Here is a 14,223-nt window from a genome sequence, read left to right on the forward strand (position 1 = left end):
TTCACCCCTCCCAGCCGTTTTAGCCCTAAAGGAAAACTGTTGGAGCTTATCCCTTTTCAAGGCGGGAGATTGCTGCTGGCACGCGCGCCACAAATAACGTCCGGGAGCCATTTTTGCTGTAAGGGGACCACGTGGCTATGCTGAGTGTGAATTCAGTAGACTGTGTGAGGTAATCCTTATTCCAGATGAAGGTTTTTTTTTTTTACACAAAATACCCTGAGGAATAATCACAACCTCGTTTCTAACTTTATTTGAGGCCTTTGTTAATTCAAGTTGTTGGCTTAACCCTCACAGTTCTCCCTATCTAGCAGCACAACAGCGAGCACCTAGGCCAGCGTCCACCTGTGCAGGAAAGCTGTTGAAGGCCTGTGAGTGATAATTTGGCCTGCTAGGCGTTCTCAATTTGGCTGATTGTGTCATCCAAATTTGATATATATTTGCATACCTATACGCTCTGATATTAATAATAACTATAATAATACTAATATAATCATAGTAATCATACCAATATAATAATAGTAGCAATATCATAACAATAATAAATTATTATTGTTGAGATACGACTCAATTTCAAAACAGATATTCATATTTATATTAAAAGGGGGGGGGATTCGATTTCAGGGCACTCTTTCCATTATTGGCCAGGTCCATAGGTGCACCAACCGCCTGCACAGTATAGCATTAAATAATGAGCATACTGTTCATTCTATAATCAAAATGGCAGGGGGTAGTGGTTCACACACCTCAACTTCAAGGGGCAAGTCTAAATCTCAATACAATCCTAAGCAAAAAGGGGCGTTGGTTCTTACCTGATACGCTTCTTTTCGTAGAGCTGTTGAGAGTGTCCAGGTTGGGAGGAGCTCCAGTCTCGGCTCTCACAGGCTGAGCTTGAGATTGAGGCACGCCTCTCACCATCACATGGTCCTCCGGGCGCGCCCCAGTTTTGCGAAGACGAGAAGGAAGGTCCTGTTCTCATCTTACTCAGGAAAAAATATTAGTTTGCTCGGTCGAACAGCAGGGTTTCCCACCAGACGGCCTACGGGTGGGGCTGGACACTCTCAACAGCTCTACGAAAAGAAGCGTATCAGGTAAGAACCAACGCCCTTTTCCATAGAGCTGTCTCGAGTGTCCAGGTTGGGACATACCAAAGCTTGGCTAGTCCTGCGGGCGGGCTCCCGTCTGGAATGGGACCTCTCCTGGAACCCTGATGACCCGCTGGAGGGCACGCCCAACAGGAGAACCCTCGGAGGTTGGAATGCCTCAACGAGAGGGCCTGATGAAGGAGACGGGGCTGTCTAAAGGTAGCCCTGCCGGGATGCCACGGATGCTTACTGAGACCGTGGGGCAAGGAGACTAGGTAGAGCGGCCAAAACCTTGTTAGGGACCCGGTACGAGGAGCCCGGGCAGAGGCGAGGATGGAAGTTCCCCTGAAAAGACCTAGCCAGAGTGAGAGGAGGCGCCCTCAATAACCGGAGGGTCACCGTTGCGAGGGTGGCAATGGGATAGACCCTGTTGGGAACCCCCTGAGAGAACTCCAGGTCAGAGTGATGGAGGGGACACGTAAGGAGTTCCCAAACTGTGACCTGTGCTAGTGGGGACCAAGTTTGGTTCCGCCCAGAGCGAGGCGGTCGGCCCTGCTCAAGAGCCAACTGACCGAGGACCACCCCAGAGGGAACTAAGGGTAGTAGTGAGGACCAGGGCAAGGGGTCCATGTATCTGGATTATGAGGCTGTGGGCCGGGGGCCCAGAGAAGGAACCCAGCTAACATGGGGTGGGGATAAATGTGTTGCCGGCCAGATGCCCTGGGGCAAGGTGAGGAGGACAAGGGTGCTCCAGACTATGAGCCTGCGGGGCCGGGAGCCGTATGGTCACCGGGAGTCTTGGTATGGAGAGGTAAGGCAGATATGAGGATTAGGCTTCCCAACAGTTTGGGCAAGGCTGAAGAGAAAGAGATTTTGCAGGAGTTAAGTGTCAGAGTGGAGCCAGACTAGGCGAGAAGCCTGAAGAGGATTGGCTTTCTCGCTCTCCTTCTCCTCGCCTCTTTATACTTGTTTCTTTCTTTCTTTCTTTTTTTTTTTTTTATTTTGGGAGGGGCAGCCACCTGGGGGCGACTGCATTATCGGGACGACGGAACGAACCTCTCCCGGATCCCCGGGAGGGCTTCCTGATCGAGGTGCCTCGGACCTGTCTGTTTCCGATCGGTCGGGAGGCCTGTAGGGAGGTGATTGGTAGTACCTGGGGAAGGAGGAAGAGCGGAAGAACCTTGGCGAAGAGGGAGAGGAACCTCTGAAATCAGACCTCCTAGCAAGAGAAGGGAGATATTTGCGCTTGTTGCGGGTCTCGCCAGGAATGGGTCGAGAACCGGTCCAAATAGCTTCCCCCAGAGATGGGGGCTGATGCTAGCTTAGCCTTGTTTTTTACGTCCGCCTGCCAGTGGCGGAGCCAGAGAAGGCGACGGGCAGTGACCTGGGACGAGATGGCCCTGGTGGAGAATTTTGCAGCCTGGAAGGTGGCGTCTGCAGAGAACTCGCTGCGCCAGGATCTTGGCAATATCCTGGTGCGCTCTGAGATTAGCTGCGGGACGTGCTGCTTGAGCTGCTGGAGCCACTTGATGGAGGTTCTGGTGAAAAAGACGCGGCCGTGGAGGCCCTGACCGCCCAGGCATCAGAGAGATGAGCGCGGCGCAGGGCCAGTTCAGCCGCTTGTCCTCGGGCTGGAGAGCTTCGAGGGACTCGCTGGGAGTTGAGCGGGAGGCCAGACCTACTACGGGCTCGTCCACAGGGGGGATCGAGCAGGTGAGAACTGCCCGGTTCAAGATTGAAAAACCGCTTGTCCTGGGCGTTGGGAGGGGGAGGAGGCCCCGAGGAGGCTAGCTGCCTTGAGACCATGTCAGAGAATATGGGTGGGACAGGAATCACTTCGGTTTCCACCACAGGCTGGGAGAAAATGGAGTCGGGAGGAACCCCGATGCCGCTGGGTTGGGTGGGGGGTTCAGGCCCGAGGTATTCCTGGCCTTGAACAGGAGGGACCTAAATAGATGTGGTTTAAACAGCCCCAGAAACGCGGGCTGGCCTGGAGAGAGGCCCTCGTCCTCCGACATGTCCCCTTCTGGGGGCCTGCTCCCGAGAGGAGTTCACTGTCTACGACAGACCCCACCCGAGATCCTCCTCGTCCCCAAAGAGGGTAGGGTCCCCGAGTTCCTGGGCCTCCATCTCCAAGGGCAGGGTCAAGTCCCGTGGAGAGCTACCTGACCATGCGAAGTTGCTGATCCTCGAGCCTCGGGGGTCTCAGGCCTAGGGGCCAGACCGGTCAGCTGCTGAAACTGTTGTGCTATCCCGTGCCGGATGGCCAGCTCCATCGCTCGCTTTGAGATTTTCGGGATTTCCACCGTGGGGTGGGTGAGGCTCCTCCGGGTGCAGACCTGCAGCAGCGGGGGGAAGGTGGCCTCAGGGGCCTGTCCAGGCTGCGATGAAGAGGCAGAAGCAGGGGAGGAGGGAGGATGGGTGGAGGTAGAGGGAGTGGGATTGGAAGGGTCCAGAGGCACAGAGCTTGACTCCTTAGAGCGTCTGTCAATCTCCTTTTCAAGGGCCCTGTGTCGCCTAAGGGCATCCCTTTGAGAGGCTTTGGATGTTTCCTGTGCTTGTTTGTGCAGGTGGTGAGACTTAGCCTTGGCCTTCAGGAAGTGCCACGAGATGCATTGTCGTCTGCCATCTGGAGAGGAGAAAGGAGGAAAAGTTCTTGATTAACGTGAGGTGATTAACAAGGCTGGACACAGCCTAAGCAGGGCCGGAAACCCAGTACTGGTTCGCACCCCCTAGGTCAAGGGCAACAGAGGTGCTTTGCACGTTGTTGAGAAGTAGGAGCCTAGCCCAGAAGCCACCCAAAGATGGACGCCAAAAACCGCCCCTGCCGGTCGGACCGGGAAGGGGATGGTGGAGCTGCTACCTCCCTTGCTGGGGAGAGACTGTGTAGCCAGTAGACTCCTATATCTAGAGGAGTACCAAGGCAGGATTGCAAGGTACCAGCAGGGATTTGGACATTCCAAGGATCTGCCCAGGAATCAAACACAATGCGGCCTGCAGGTAGGCCTCGAGCAGTGGCAGGCGTCCCTGGGGCTACCAACCAAAAATTTTAAAGTAAAGTGCCATCACGGGTCCTCGGACAGTTGCACGTTTGGATGCGTACCTACGTAGAGGCGGGGATCCTAGCGCACGTTTATGCACCCCTTTTGATCAAAAAATTTTTTTATTTTTTTTTTGTATTTAAAATAGGAGGCTGTTGCACAGCAGGGCCTAGCCAGAAGCCAATTAGCCAAAAGTTGAACGCCAGGCAGCTACCCTACCGGACGGACCGGGGAAGGGGATGGCAGAGCTGCTAACTCGCCTGCTGGGGGAAGGGCTACAGAGCCAACTAACCCTGGTTAGCCTGATAGAAACTAAGCGCAAACAGGCAAGGATATAGACAGCAGTCCAGAGTCTGCCTATAAAACATTAAGAAGAACCCTGTTATAGGCCTCTGAAAAATGGCGCCCGACCATGCGGCCACACACAAGATGGCGGCGACTCACCTGCCACTCCCAAGATGGCTGACACCACAGGGAGCCCAAAATGGAGGCGTAATGACGAGGCAATCCCCAGCGGCGGCTATCACCCAGGAGAAGTTAAAAGGCCGGAGGCCACAAAGAAGTACCTGGGAGAGCAGGGAAGCATCTCCTGGGTTAGAGGGCGTTCGTGGGGGAAAGCGGCCAAAGAACAAAACCAGGCAGGAAAGAAACGATGCAGCTTCGCACGGAGCGAAAAGGCAGCAATGGGGGGGGCAGCGCTCGGAGCGCTGGATTCTCCCTTAAAAGGATAGTGAAACAATTCCCCTTAGAAGAAAAAGGCTCCCTAGGGAGCTCAAACCTCAGTTTCCTGCGCTGTCTGAGAGTCCAAGTTGATCAAAAAAAAAAAAAGAAAAAGAAAACACGAGGGTGCTAGAACGACCAGGAGCAAAAGGAGAAAACCAGCCTGACTGCCACGAGGCTGAGCAAAAAACTGGGGCGCGCCCGGAGGACCATGTGATGGTGAGAGGCGTGCCTCAATCTCAAGCTCAGCCTGTGAGAGCCGAGACTGGAGCTCCTCCCAACCTGGACACTCGAGACAGCTCTATGGAAAAAAAGGGATTTCTAAGGCATCAGAAAAAGACGTCAACAGGCATCACAAGGCACTGGAAAAACAAATAGTTAAGTGCACACAGGAGGCACACAGGACCGCTCAAGCTTCCTCACCCCACAGTCCAGAGCCGTCCTCCTCTTCCCCCCCTCCCCCCCAGATCTCTCCCTCTCATCCAGGCACAGCGTAGCTTCCCAGAGTCAGCAGGCCCAATCAATTCAATCACCAAACATGTGAAGGATACCCAAAGCGACGTTCACAACAACGGCTGCCGGTCTTCAACAGGAACAATCTCTTCCAGACGAAGTGCCAGAGGGAATGAAGACCTGGATGGAGATGGCTATCTGTCAGGGAATCGCAGCAGGCCTGCAACATGCAGTTCTGACCAGGAATCATCCTGCACCCGCTGAGTATGATTCGCAATCAGTTTGATCATTGGCCAGGTCAGAGCAACACTACACCCAGGTACAGGTTCAAGGGGGTATGCTCCTCCAGGGGCCGCAAGAGGAGGAGCAGGAGGAGGAGGCGGAAGAGGTGGGACACATTGAGCAGATGGAACAGAGTGAATCAGAATCAATACATGATACTGACCCGGCCATGTCAGAAGCAGACCCCTTAGAAAGCGGGATGACTGAGGATGAGGGCCTTGTTCCCGACCAACCTGTATTTACAGGCTTATTCCGGCCACAACTTTTCAAATCTCTCTTGTTTAAGGCCAAAATCACTGCGCTCCTGGACAAGCCGGCCCCTTCTACCATTCCAACTCCGTCAGACGAGGGACCAGAGGATCTCATCTTCAACCAACCTGTAGTCGAGGCAGACGTGATTCCAGTCCCTCACATGTTTGCAGACCTGGTACAGAAACAGTGGGCTTCTGCAGCAGTGTACCCGGCCCCCACGGTTTACAACAGGAAATTCTTTAATTTGGCCCCAGATTTCTTAAAATTGTTAATACTCCCGAGGTAGACAAACCCATTGTGGGATTAGTGTCCTCGTCCTCCATTCCCAGTGAGGCACTGGAGGCATTAAAGCTGGAGGACAAACAGGCCGAGCTAGCCCTACGCAGGGCCCATCAGTCTGATGCGTGAGCCATCAGAGCGGTCATGGCCGCTTCCTTCTTTACCCGTTCTTCCCTTAAATGGCTTCGGCTATTATGGGAGCATGTCCCCAAATCTAACATTAGAGCACACCAAGACATTGCAAAGCTTACAGCAGCCGCTGAATTCTCAGCTGACGCAACCTTTCATGCAGTTAAGTTTTCAGCCAGAGCCATTACTTCACATGTCACAGTGCGACACTTGCTATGGTTAAAGAATTGGCAAGCGGATATTTCTGCAAATGGTGTACCAAGTCTCAAATTGATCCCATTTCTCCATCTGTGGTTCAAATCCTAGAGTTCTTACAAGAGGGGTTTGACGGGATTATCACCTAATATGTTGAAAAGACAAGTGGTGGCCTTGGTGTCAGTCGTCACTTATGAAGGTCTCCTATCTCTTTCCCATCATCCACACATACATTTCCTTCAAGGAGCCACAAACTTACGCCCTCCAACGAACGGTTCACCGTTATCCCACTTGGGACCTTGACAAGGTCCTTCTTGCATTCACTAAGTGCCCTTTCGAACCTTTGCAATCATCAAGTCTCCAATTTCTGATGTATAAAGTAGTTTTTCTCGTAGCGATCACTTCTGCTTGTCGTATTTCAGAACTGGTAGCCTTGTTGATCAGGCAAGATCTTTGCGTCTTCCACTCCGACCGGGTCGTCCTTCATCCTGATCCTATGTTCATACCCAAAGTTAATTCAGCCTTTCGCAGGGCACAAGAACTGATACTTCCTAATTTTTGTCCCAAGCTATCTCAAGGGTTGGAAAGACAATGGCATTGGCTGGATGTGAGGCGAGCATTGTGAATATATATTCACTGCACAGCGTCTTTCAGAAAAACGGAAGCTTTATTTGTGTCCTTTCATCCCAATACTCAGGGATGCAAGGTCTCATCCTCCACAATAGGCCGTTGGTTACAGGCCACAATAACGAAAGCGTATCAGACTCAATCACTACAGGTGCCCAGGGGCATAACAGCTCATTCAACAAGGAGCGCCGCAACATCGGCAGCATGGGCCACGCAGGTACCAATCACTGACATCTGTCGAACCGCAACCTGGGCCTCTCCATCGTCTTTCATTAGGCATTATAAAATAGATATGTTTGCATCAACTGAGGCCTCCTTTGGCAGAAGGGTTCTGCAATGGGTCCACGGGGACCAGGAGGGGATCCCAAGACAGACGGAGTCCCTCCTGTAGGACAGGCCAAGCTTTGGTATGTCCCACTACTGGATGCTCTGAGCAGCTCGTGGGAGAAAGGGTGTTGGTACTTACCTGACACGCCCATTCTCTTTGAGCTGCGAAGAGCATCCAGACCCACCCTCTTTCCATCTGGTGGGATCCTGTTTCGGCCAACGAATTTTAGCATATTAAGGGGAAGGGTATTTGTTTCTATCGACTTCGCCCAAAACTGGGGAACGCTGGGGAGGAGTCCTGTGGAGGAGGAGGAACGTTCCGCAAATTAAGCCCAGCCTAGACAAGCAGAGACTGAAGCACCTCCCACTACTGGATGCTCTTTGCAGCTCAAAGAGAACGGGCATGTCAGATAAGTACCAACGCCCTTTTTCTGCAAGGAGACATCTTTTTTATAGATTTTTTGATGAGAACGAAAACATTATCAGACTGTTTTTTACTGTTACTACAAATGTGCAGTCCATTATAAGACCAGTTCTCTAACAAATCTATGTCAGATTTCTTTCACATTGCTAAATAAGAGCAGATGCAGGAAGTTTCAAGTAGAAATACTTGGCATCCCCACTACTGCTAATATAAATAGTTTAAACAAATTCATAACAAAATGGGAAGATACATTATGATATGAAATTGCAGAATAAGAATTGGCTACTGTGGGATCTTGTTTTGCTGGATCTAATAGAGATCTAGTAAAGTAGCTGGCACTACTTTTCCTGGTATGGAGCTTTACTTACTAGAATTTGGCACATTAGGATGCTACTAAATTAACTTATTTTAAAGGCTTTTTAGATTGCCTTAGTGGGACAATGCCTTCTCTAAGAGGCACACAACAAAAAGACAGCAAGAAATTTAATGTTAAGTTGCTAGCATTCTGTAATAGCAGATAGCATGAACTGTTTTATACAACATTCTATCTAGCCCTGCATAAAAAGTGACCACAGTTCAGCAATCAGCACATGCATAGAGAAAAGAGGAGTAGAGAAAAGGCAGGGTTTTAGCTGTACTTTATGAGGTCCTAATTAGATATTTTCCCTACATAAATTTTCATGTTCCACTGAAGAAAATGAAATAGACAGGAATTCTTAAAGTAGAAGATTGCAGTCTTTTTCAAAATTTTGACAGGAACTCTGGATGTCTTATAAAATAACTCCCTTTGTTGTTTACAAAATGGCTATGGGCAAGTAGGATGAAGTTTGAGAAAGGCAGGCAAACTTGTATATAGTAGCTTTTTAATTACCTCACTTCAGAGGTGGTATTCAGCAGGTTCTGACCAGTTCTGGAGAACCAGTAGCAGAATTTTTTTTTAATATGAATTTTATTTGGGTTTTCACAAAAACATAATACAAATAAGACATCTTTTTTTGAGAATAGCATGATCCTGGGTTATCACTTCTTCATACAGACACAAACTCAATTTCATATTCATCTTTGTGTTCTACTCCATATCTTATTACTATTTTAACATTTTCTCCATAATTTTTCCCCTCCCTTGGTTTGCTCAACTTTATTTTTAATTATCTCATACCTAAATTCTAAATATATCTTTTTCTAAGTTTCAATGTCTTTCCAATCATTATAATTGTACTTTTGTCTGTCCTGTTTCAATTTCATATTATCTTTTATAATTAAACAAATTTTCCCCTGTAGTTACTAATTGGAGTATGACACACCTTTATATCTTTTAATTTTATCCATTCAACTCCTATTTAAACTTCAATTTATGCCTTTAAAATTATAACATTCAATATAGTACATAACTTCCAATCGAATTCTGCTTGGTACATTCTTAAAATACACACTATGTTCTATATATATATATATATATGTATATGTATATGTATATATGTATGTATGTGTGTGTGTGTGTGTGTGTGTGTGTGTGTGTGTGTGTATCAATAGTAAATAAAACATCCATTCCATTCCAATTCAATTCTATCATTAATATTAGTTCTTTTTTAATATAATTTCTTTTCAATTGAATATCATACTTTCTTGTGAACAGTTATAAACTTTCCATAATCATTTTTTTTCCATATTTCTCTTCACTTATATTTTTATGAATCATTAATAATAATTAAAATGTTCCCATCCACTGCATTACAATAAGTACTGTTGATTTCTCTTTCAGTCTGTGCCCTGAATTTAAAGGACTTAATGATCTTTTTCTCCGGTGAACACTGTAAAATAATTGTTAAGGGAAGAGTAGAAATATTGCTAAACTAATATTCAAAATTTGGGCGTGTAGGGAATCACAGCGGCTGCATATAGAAAAAAATTTGTGACTCTTTTAGAATGAATTTGCATCTTGATAATCACATCAAGCACACAGCTTAGTTGATCGAGAGTAAAATATAACAGGATAACATTAAAAAGGTGAGTTACAGTATATACCAAAGTAGTCCTATTATATACCAAATGGTAATACTTTCAACCAAAAATTTAGTCTCTTTTTTTTCTGTCTCATTGTGAGTCATTCTAACCTGCTCCCTTTTTTCAACACAATAACACCCTTTAAGTTCAAAGTATTGGGTTTTGAAAAATCCTTTTAATGCACTCTTCAGTCTCCTTTCTAGTACTTCACTGATTTTCATTATGAAGTAATGTTACATTTCTCATTCAAACTTCAGCTGACTTTCACCTTAGGTTTTTGCTTCTCTTTTAGAAGATGCTGTTTAAGAAGAATTGTGGTACAAAGACAAGGATCATCAAAATCCGCGTAAGTTGAGCCGTAGATACATTTTTTTTCCCCTTCCCTCATTTGTGTCAAAATCATGTGCCATTCCTTAGAGCAAAAGTCCACAGCTGATGGCCTTCTAGTTCCCTTGTAAAAGTTCTTGGTTTTTAGAAATGTGGGCTGGGAAGTGCAAAGAATTAAATGTAGAGGGGATGATCATATTAACTGAACTTGATTAATTGAATGAAAATGTAATTAAATTCATATTTAAATATAATTAAAATGTAAGTTTCAACTCCCACTTTTTTGTCCTTGCCTTGCTCATGTTCTGGAAAGCAATGTTTAACATGACATTCATTTGCCCTGAAACAATTGTGTGCGCACACACACAGTTATGTCATAGTTGTTATGGTTTCCTGGATAGTAGAAAGTGTAAAATGTAAGAGTTCTTCAAGGATAGACTATCAATTGCCTCAGAGGATATTTTGTGTACCTCCTTTCAGGCAAAGAGGGTAGCAAATAAGCCCAGTACTTCCAAGCATGAAGAAAAAACAGAGTTTTCATATTTTGATAATCTGAGTAAGGAGATCTAAAAAAAATGGGCTGTATGATTCAGCTGGAATAGCCAAAGAAAGACATTTTAGTATGTTATAAGATAAGTAAATTGTATAGGTTAAACTAGTAGGGTAAGTTAATAACTGAAGGTAATAATAGGGGTGAGGGTACATTTACATATATTTCATTTTTTTAATACTCAGCTCTTGCAAAATCCATGTTTTTTAATCCACCCTCTCCTAAGTTGCTTAATGTTAGCCAATGATGGCTTGTATTGCTCCCCATTATATCACAAGAACATTTTAGAAGATGTTTATATGCAAGCCATTTATTTTCTTTATGAAGGCTTATATGCCACTTCAAATCACTGTGACACTAAGTGGCTTGCAAACACACAGATAGAATAACATAGTAAAGAAATGCAATAACCATAAAACAATTGTGAGTAACCGATCTAATCATCACAACCAGTATTAGTAATACATATTACTATCACCCTTAAGTTGTGCCAAGCATAGCCACCTAACAGCTACTTTGGTTCCCAAAAGCTTTTGGACTAGGCAAGTTTTTAACCACTTCGTAAATGTTAGGAGAGTACAGGTTTTATTCTGGGCGGAGTCGATTCCACGTAAGGGAACCTCCTGTAGAAAATGCTCATCACCCACCATGCCTAAGAGAAAGTATTTCTGGGGCAAGCAGTTTCAATTTGGAGTATGAGTTCTTGAAGATCACCAGACTTCAAACTATGTGCGAGCTTTAAAGGTGATAGCCAGCAGCTTGAATTACATTTCTGAATAATTAAGCCAAATGTGTGTGGGGGGGATTTTTTAAAAATATTTGAGCTGATTAAGAAATATTAGTTATTTGTTACCAGGGATAACCATGCAGAAAAAAACACATTTCTGCTCTGTCAATAGGCCTGTTATAAAGAAGGAGAAACTGTGTTTGTCATCATATGGGACAAACAATAGAAACTTGAAGGTGAAAATACTGTACTTGCTTTGCAGTTTATTAGTCAGTAAAGTAATGATTTGGACTCATGAAGTTTCTGAACAGTTCTTCACAGTACCTTATTTTAGTAACTGGGCATTAAGTTTTCAGTATGCACAAGATAATGTACACTTTCCAGTTGAAATGCTGTTTCTGTAAAACAAGGTGCTGTATTCCTTTGCTAACTCCCAGGATAAAGGGGATTTGTTTTGCTTAAGCTGAAACCCTGCACCCCTTTCTAGAGCAACTAGAAAATATAAATACATTGATCCCTCGTAAAAAAATAGGGTACAAATGTACAATATGGAAGCACTTCAGGAATTACTTCTGTACAGCGTATATTTCTGTAATTGAAGTAATAATTTAAGAAACTTAATTTAATTTCAGTCACTTTTGTGTACTAGCTAAAATCTGACTTAGAAACCAGGAGATTATGAATTCTAATCTTGTCTTAGGCATGTTGGGTGACTTTGGGCCAATCAATCTCTCTCAGCCCAACCCACCTCGCAGGGTTGTTATTATGGGGAAAATAGGAGGAGGGAAGGAGTATTATCTATCCCAAAGGTGCTTTTCCAAAATGCAATTAGACCAGTGGTCAGGGAACAGGGGTAAATTACCCCAAATGGGGTAAAAGTGAAAATCTGGGGGTAATGAGGAGGTTGCGCTGGCCAATGGCGGAACTATCGGCATAGCAGCAGTTATTAAAACACCCTTGAGGCAAATTTATCCCCTCCACCCCACCCTTGTTTCCTGGGTCGGAAATGACTCCAGGCTAGATTCTGCAAGAGCCGCGCCGCCCGTTTTTAGGGAAGGCGAGCTTCTGGCATAGGGCAGAGCATTTTGGGAAAAGGGACGCTTTCCCCGCGCTGCGATGACTGCACGCTTTTCGCGCGCAGTTTGTGTCACCGTGGCTCCCAAATATCATCCTCCCTTCCCGCTTCCTCGCTCCCCAGGCCCTGCCTGCCTGCCAACTAGCCAGCCAGCCCGGCTCCCTCCCCGAAGCCTCTCATCACTGCCAGGCACACAGGAAGCGAAGAGGCACCTGCAACTGCCGCCTTGGCCCCGAGAAAATTCCCAGAAGCCCTCGGGAAGCCTGGTGACATTTCATTCCCTGGGCGAGCTATCCCGCCTTCTTCCCAGCCGCGGGGAGGGCACCTCCTCCCGCCTCGACCTCCAAATTATGTGTCAGCAGCCTGAGGTGGCCGGGAGGGGAGAGGCCGGGAGGGGTAACGTCTGCGTTTATAAATTTTTTGGGGGGTAAGAGGTAAAAAAGTTCCCTGACCCCTGAATTAGACTTTCTTGTTTTTTTTCCCCTTGAAAATATTTTTCTTCTAATCTAAGAAGCTTCTTCAATTGAAGAAAAAGATCCAGTTGCTTTTTGGAAAAGCACTTTTGGGACAACCATGACCTGGCTGATTGAGAATCTCCATAGCTGAGTATTATGTATTTTTGCTTTCTTGAGTTATCTATAAAGTAATAAAGGTGGGAAAAAAATCTAATAAATAAAATCAAGTTCCATACTTTACATTTTTATTTCTCATGAATATATGCAAAAACATATGGACTACACAACTCGATCAGGGCAAAACAATAGACGCAATCTACATAGACTTCTGTAAAGCCTTTGATTCAGTGGTACATGACAAACTACTCCTAAAACTAAAATCTTATGGTATCTCTGGACAACTGCATAACTGGATAGAAGGATTCCTGTCAGACAACAAATAGTCAAAATTGGGAGTGTCCTATCAAATTTTGTACCTGTCAATAGTGGTGTGCCCCAAGGCAGTGTTCTAGGACCAACTCTCTTCATACTGTACATAAATGACCTCTGTGATCATATTAAGAGCAACTGTATTCTCTTCGCTGATGATGTAAAGCTGTTCAATACCACAGACAATACTACTACCCTTCAAAAAGATCTTGACTATGTATCAGAATGGTCAAACAAATGGCAACTTCAAATCTCAACAAAAAATGCTCTGTCTTACATATTGGCAAAAAAAATCAGAACATAGAATACAAGCTGTAAATAGTCAAGACCTTGTTGATGATCCAAGCTCTGTAAAGGACCTTGGAATACTCATCTCTAATGATCTAAGTACTAGAACCCACTGTAACTACATAACCAAAAAGGCATTAAGAGTTGTTAACCTAATCCTACGTAGCTTTTTCTCTGGTAATATTACACTACTAACTAGAACATACAAAACATTTGCTAGACCAATACTTGAATACAGCTCATCAGTCTGGAACCCACATTATGTATCTGATATTAGCACAATTGAGAAAGTCCAGAAATATTTCACAAGAAGAATTCTCCACTCCTCTACTCATTGTAGAATACCTTATGCCACCAGACTTGAAATTCTAGACTTAGAAAACTTTGAATTATGCCGTCTTTGGTCTGATCTAAGTATAGTATATAAAATCATACATTGCAATGACTTACCTGTCAATGAATAAATAGTTCACCTTCAACCATAACAACACAAGAGCACACAATAGATACAAACTCAAGGTTAACCACACCAAACTTGATTGCAGGAAATACGACTT

At 45.4% G+C, this 14,223-nt stretch overlaps 1 protein-coding gene across 3 annotated transcripts in view; it reads left to right on the plus strand.

Moving 5' to 3' along the window:
- Positions 1-14,223, plus strand: part of LOC113433190 (uncharacterized) — a 116,487-nt gene that overhangs the window by 79,056 nt on the left and 23,208 nt on the right. For 2 of the 3 annotated variants that reach the window (XM_087934963.1, XM_087934955.1), the window contains exon 4: positions 10,108-10,161. The exons of the other annotated variant lie outside the window; for it this stretch is intronic. In XM_087934963.1, coding sequence (XP_087791089.1) covers positions 10,108-10,161 — 54 coding nt within the window. The remainder of the gene's footprint in view (positions 1-10,107; positions 10,162-14,223) is intronic. 3 annotated transcript variants of the gene reach the window in all.

Source organism: Pseudonaja textilis, chromosome 1, assembly GCF_049901715.1.
Source record: "Pseudonaja textilis isolate UNSWEBS1 chromosome 1, rPseTex1.2, whole genome shotgun sequence".
Classification (NCBI taxonomy): Eukaryota; Metazoa; Chordata; class Lepidosauria; order Squamata; family Elapidae; genus Pseudonaja; species Pseudonaja textilis.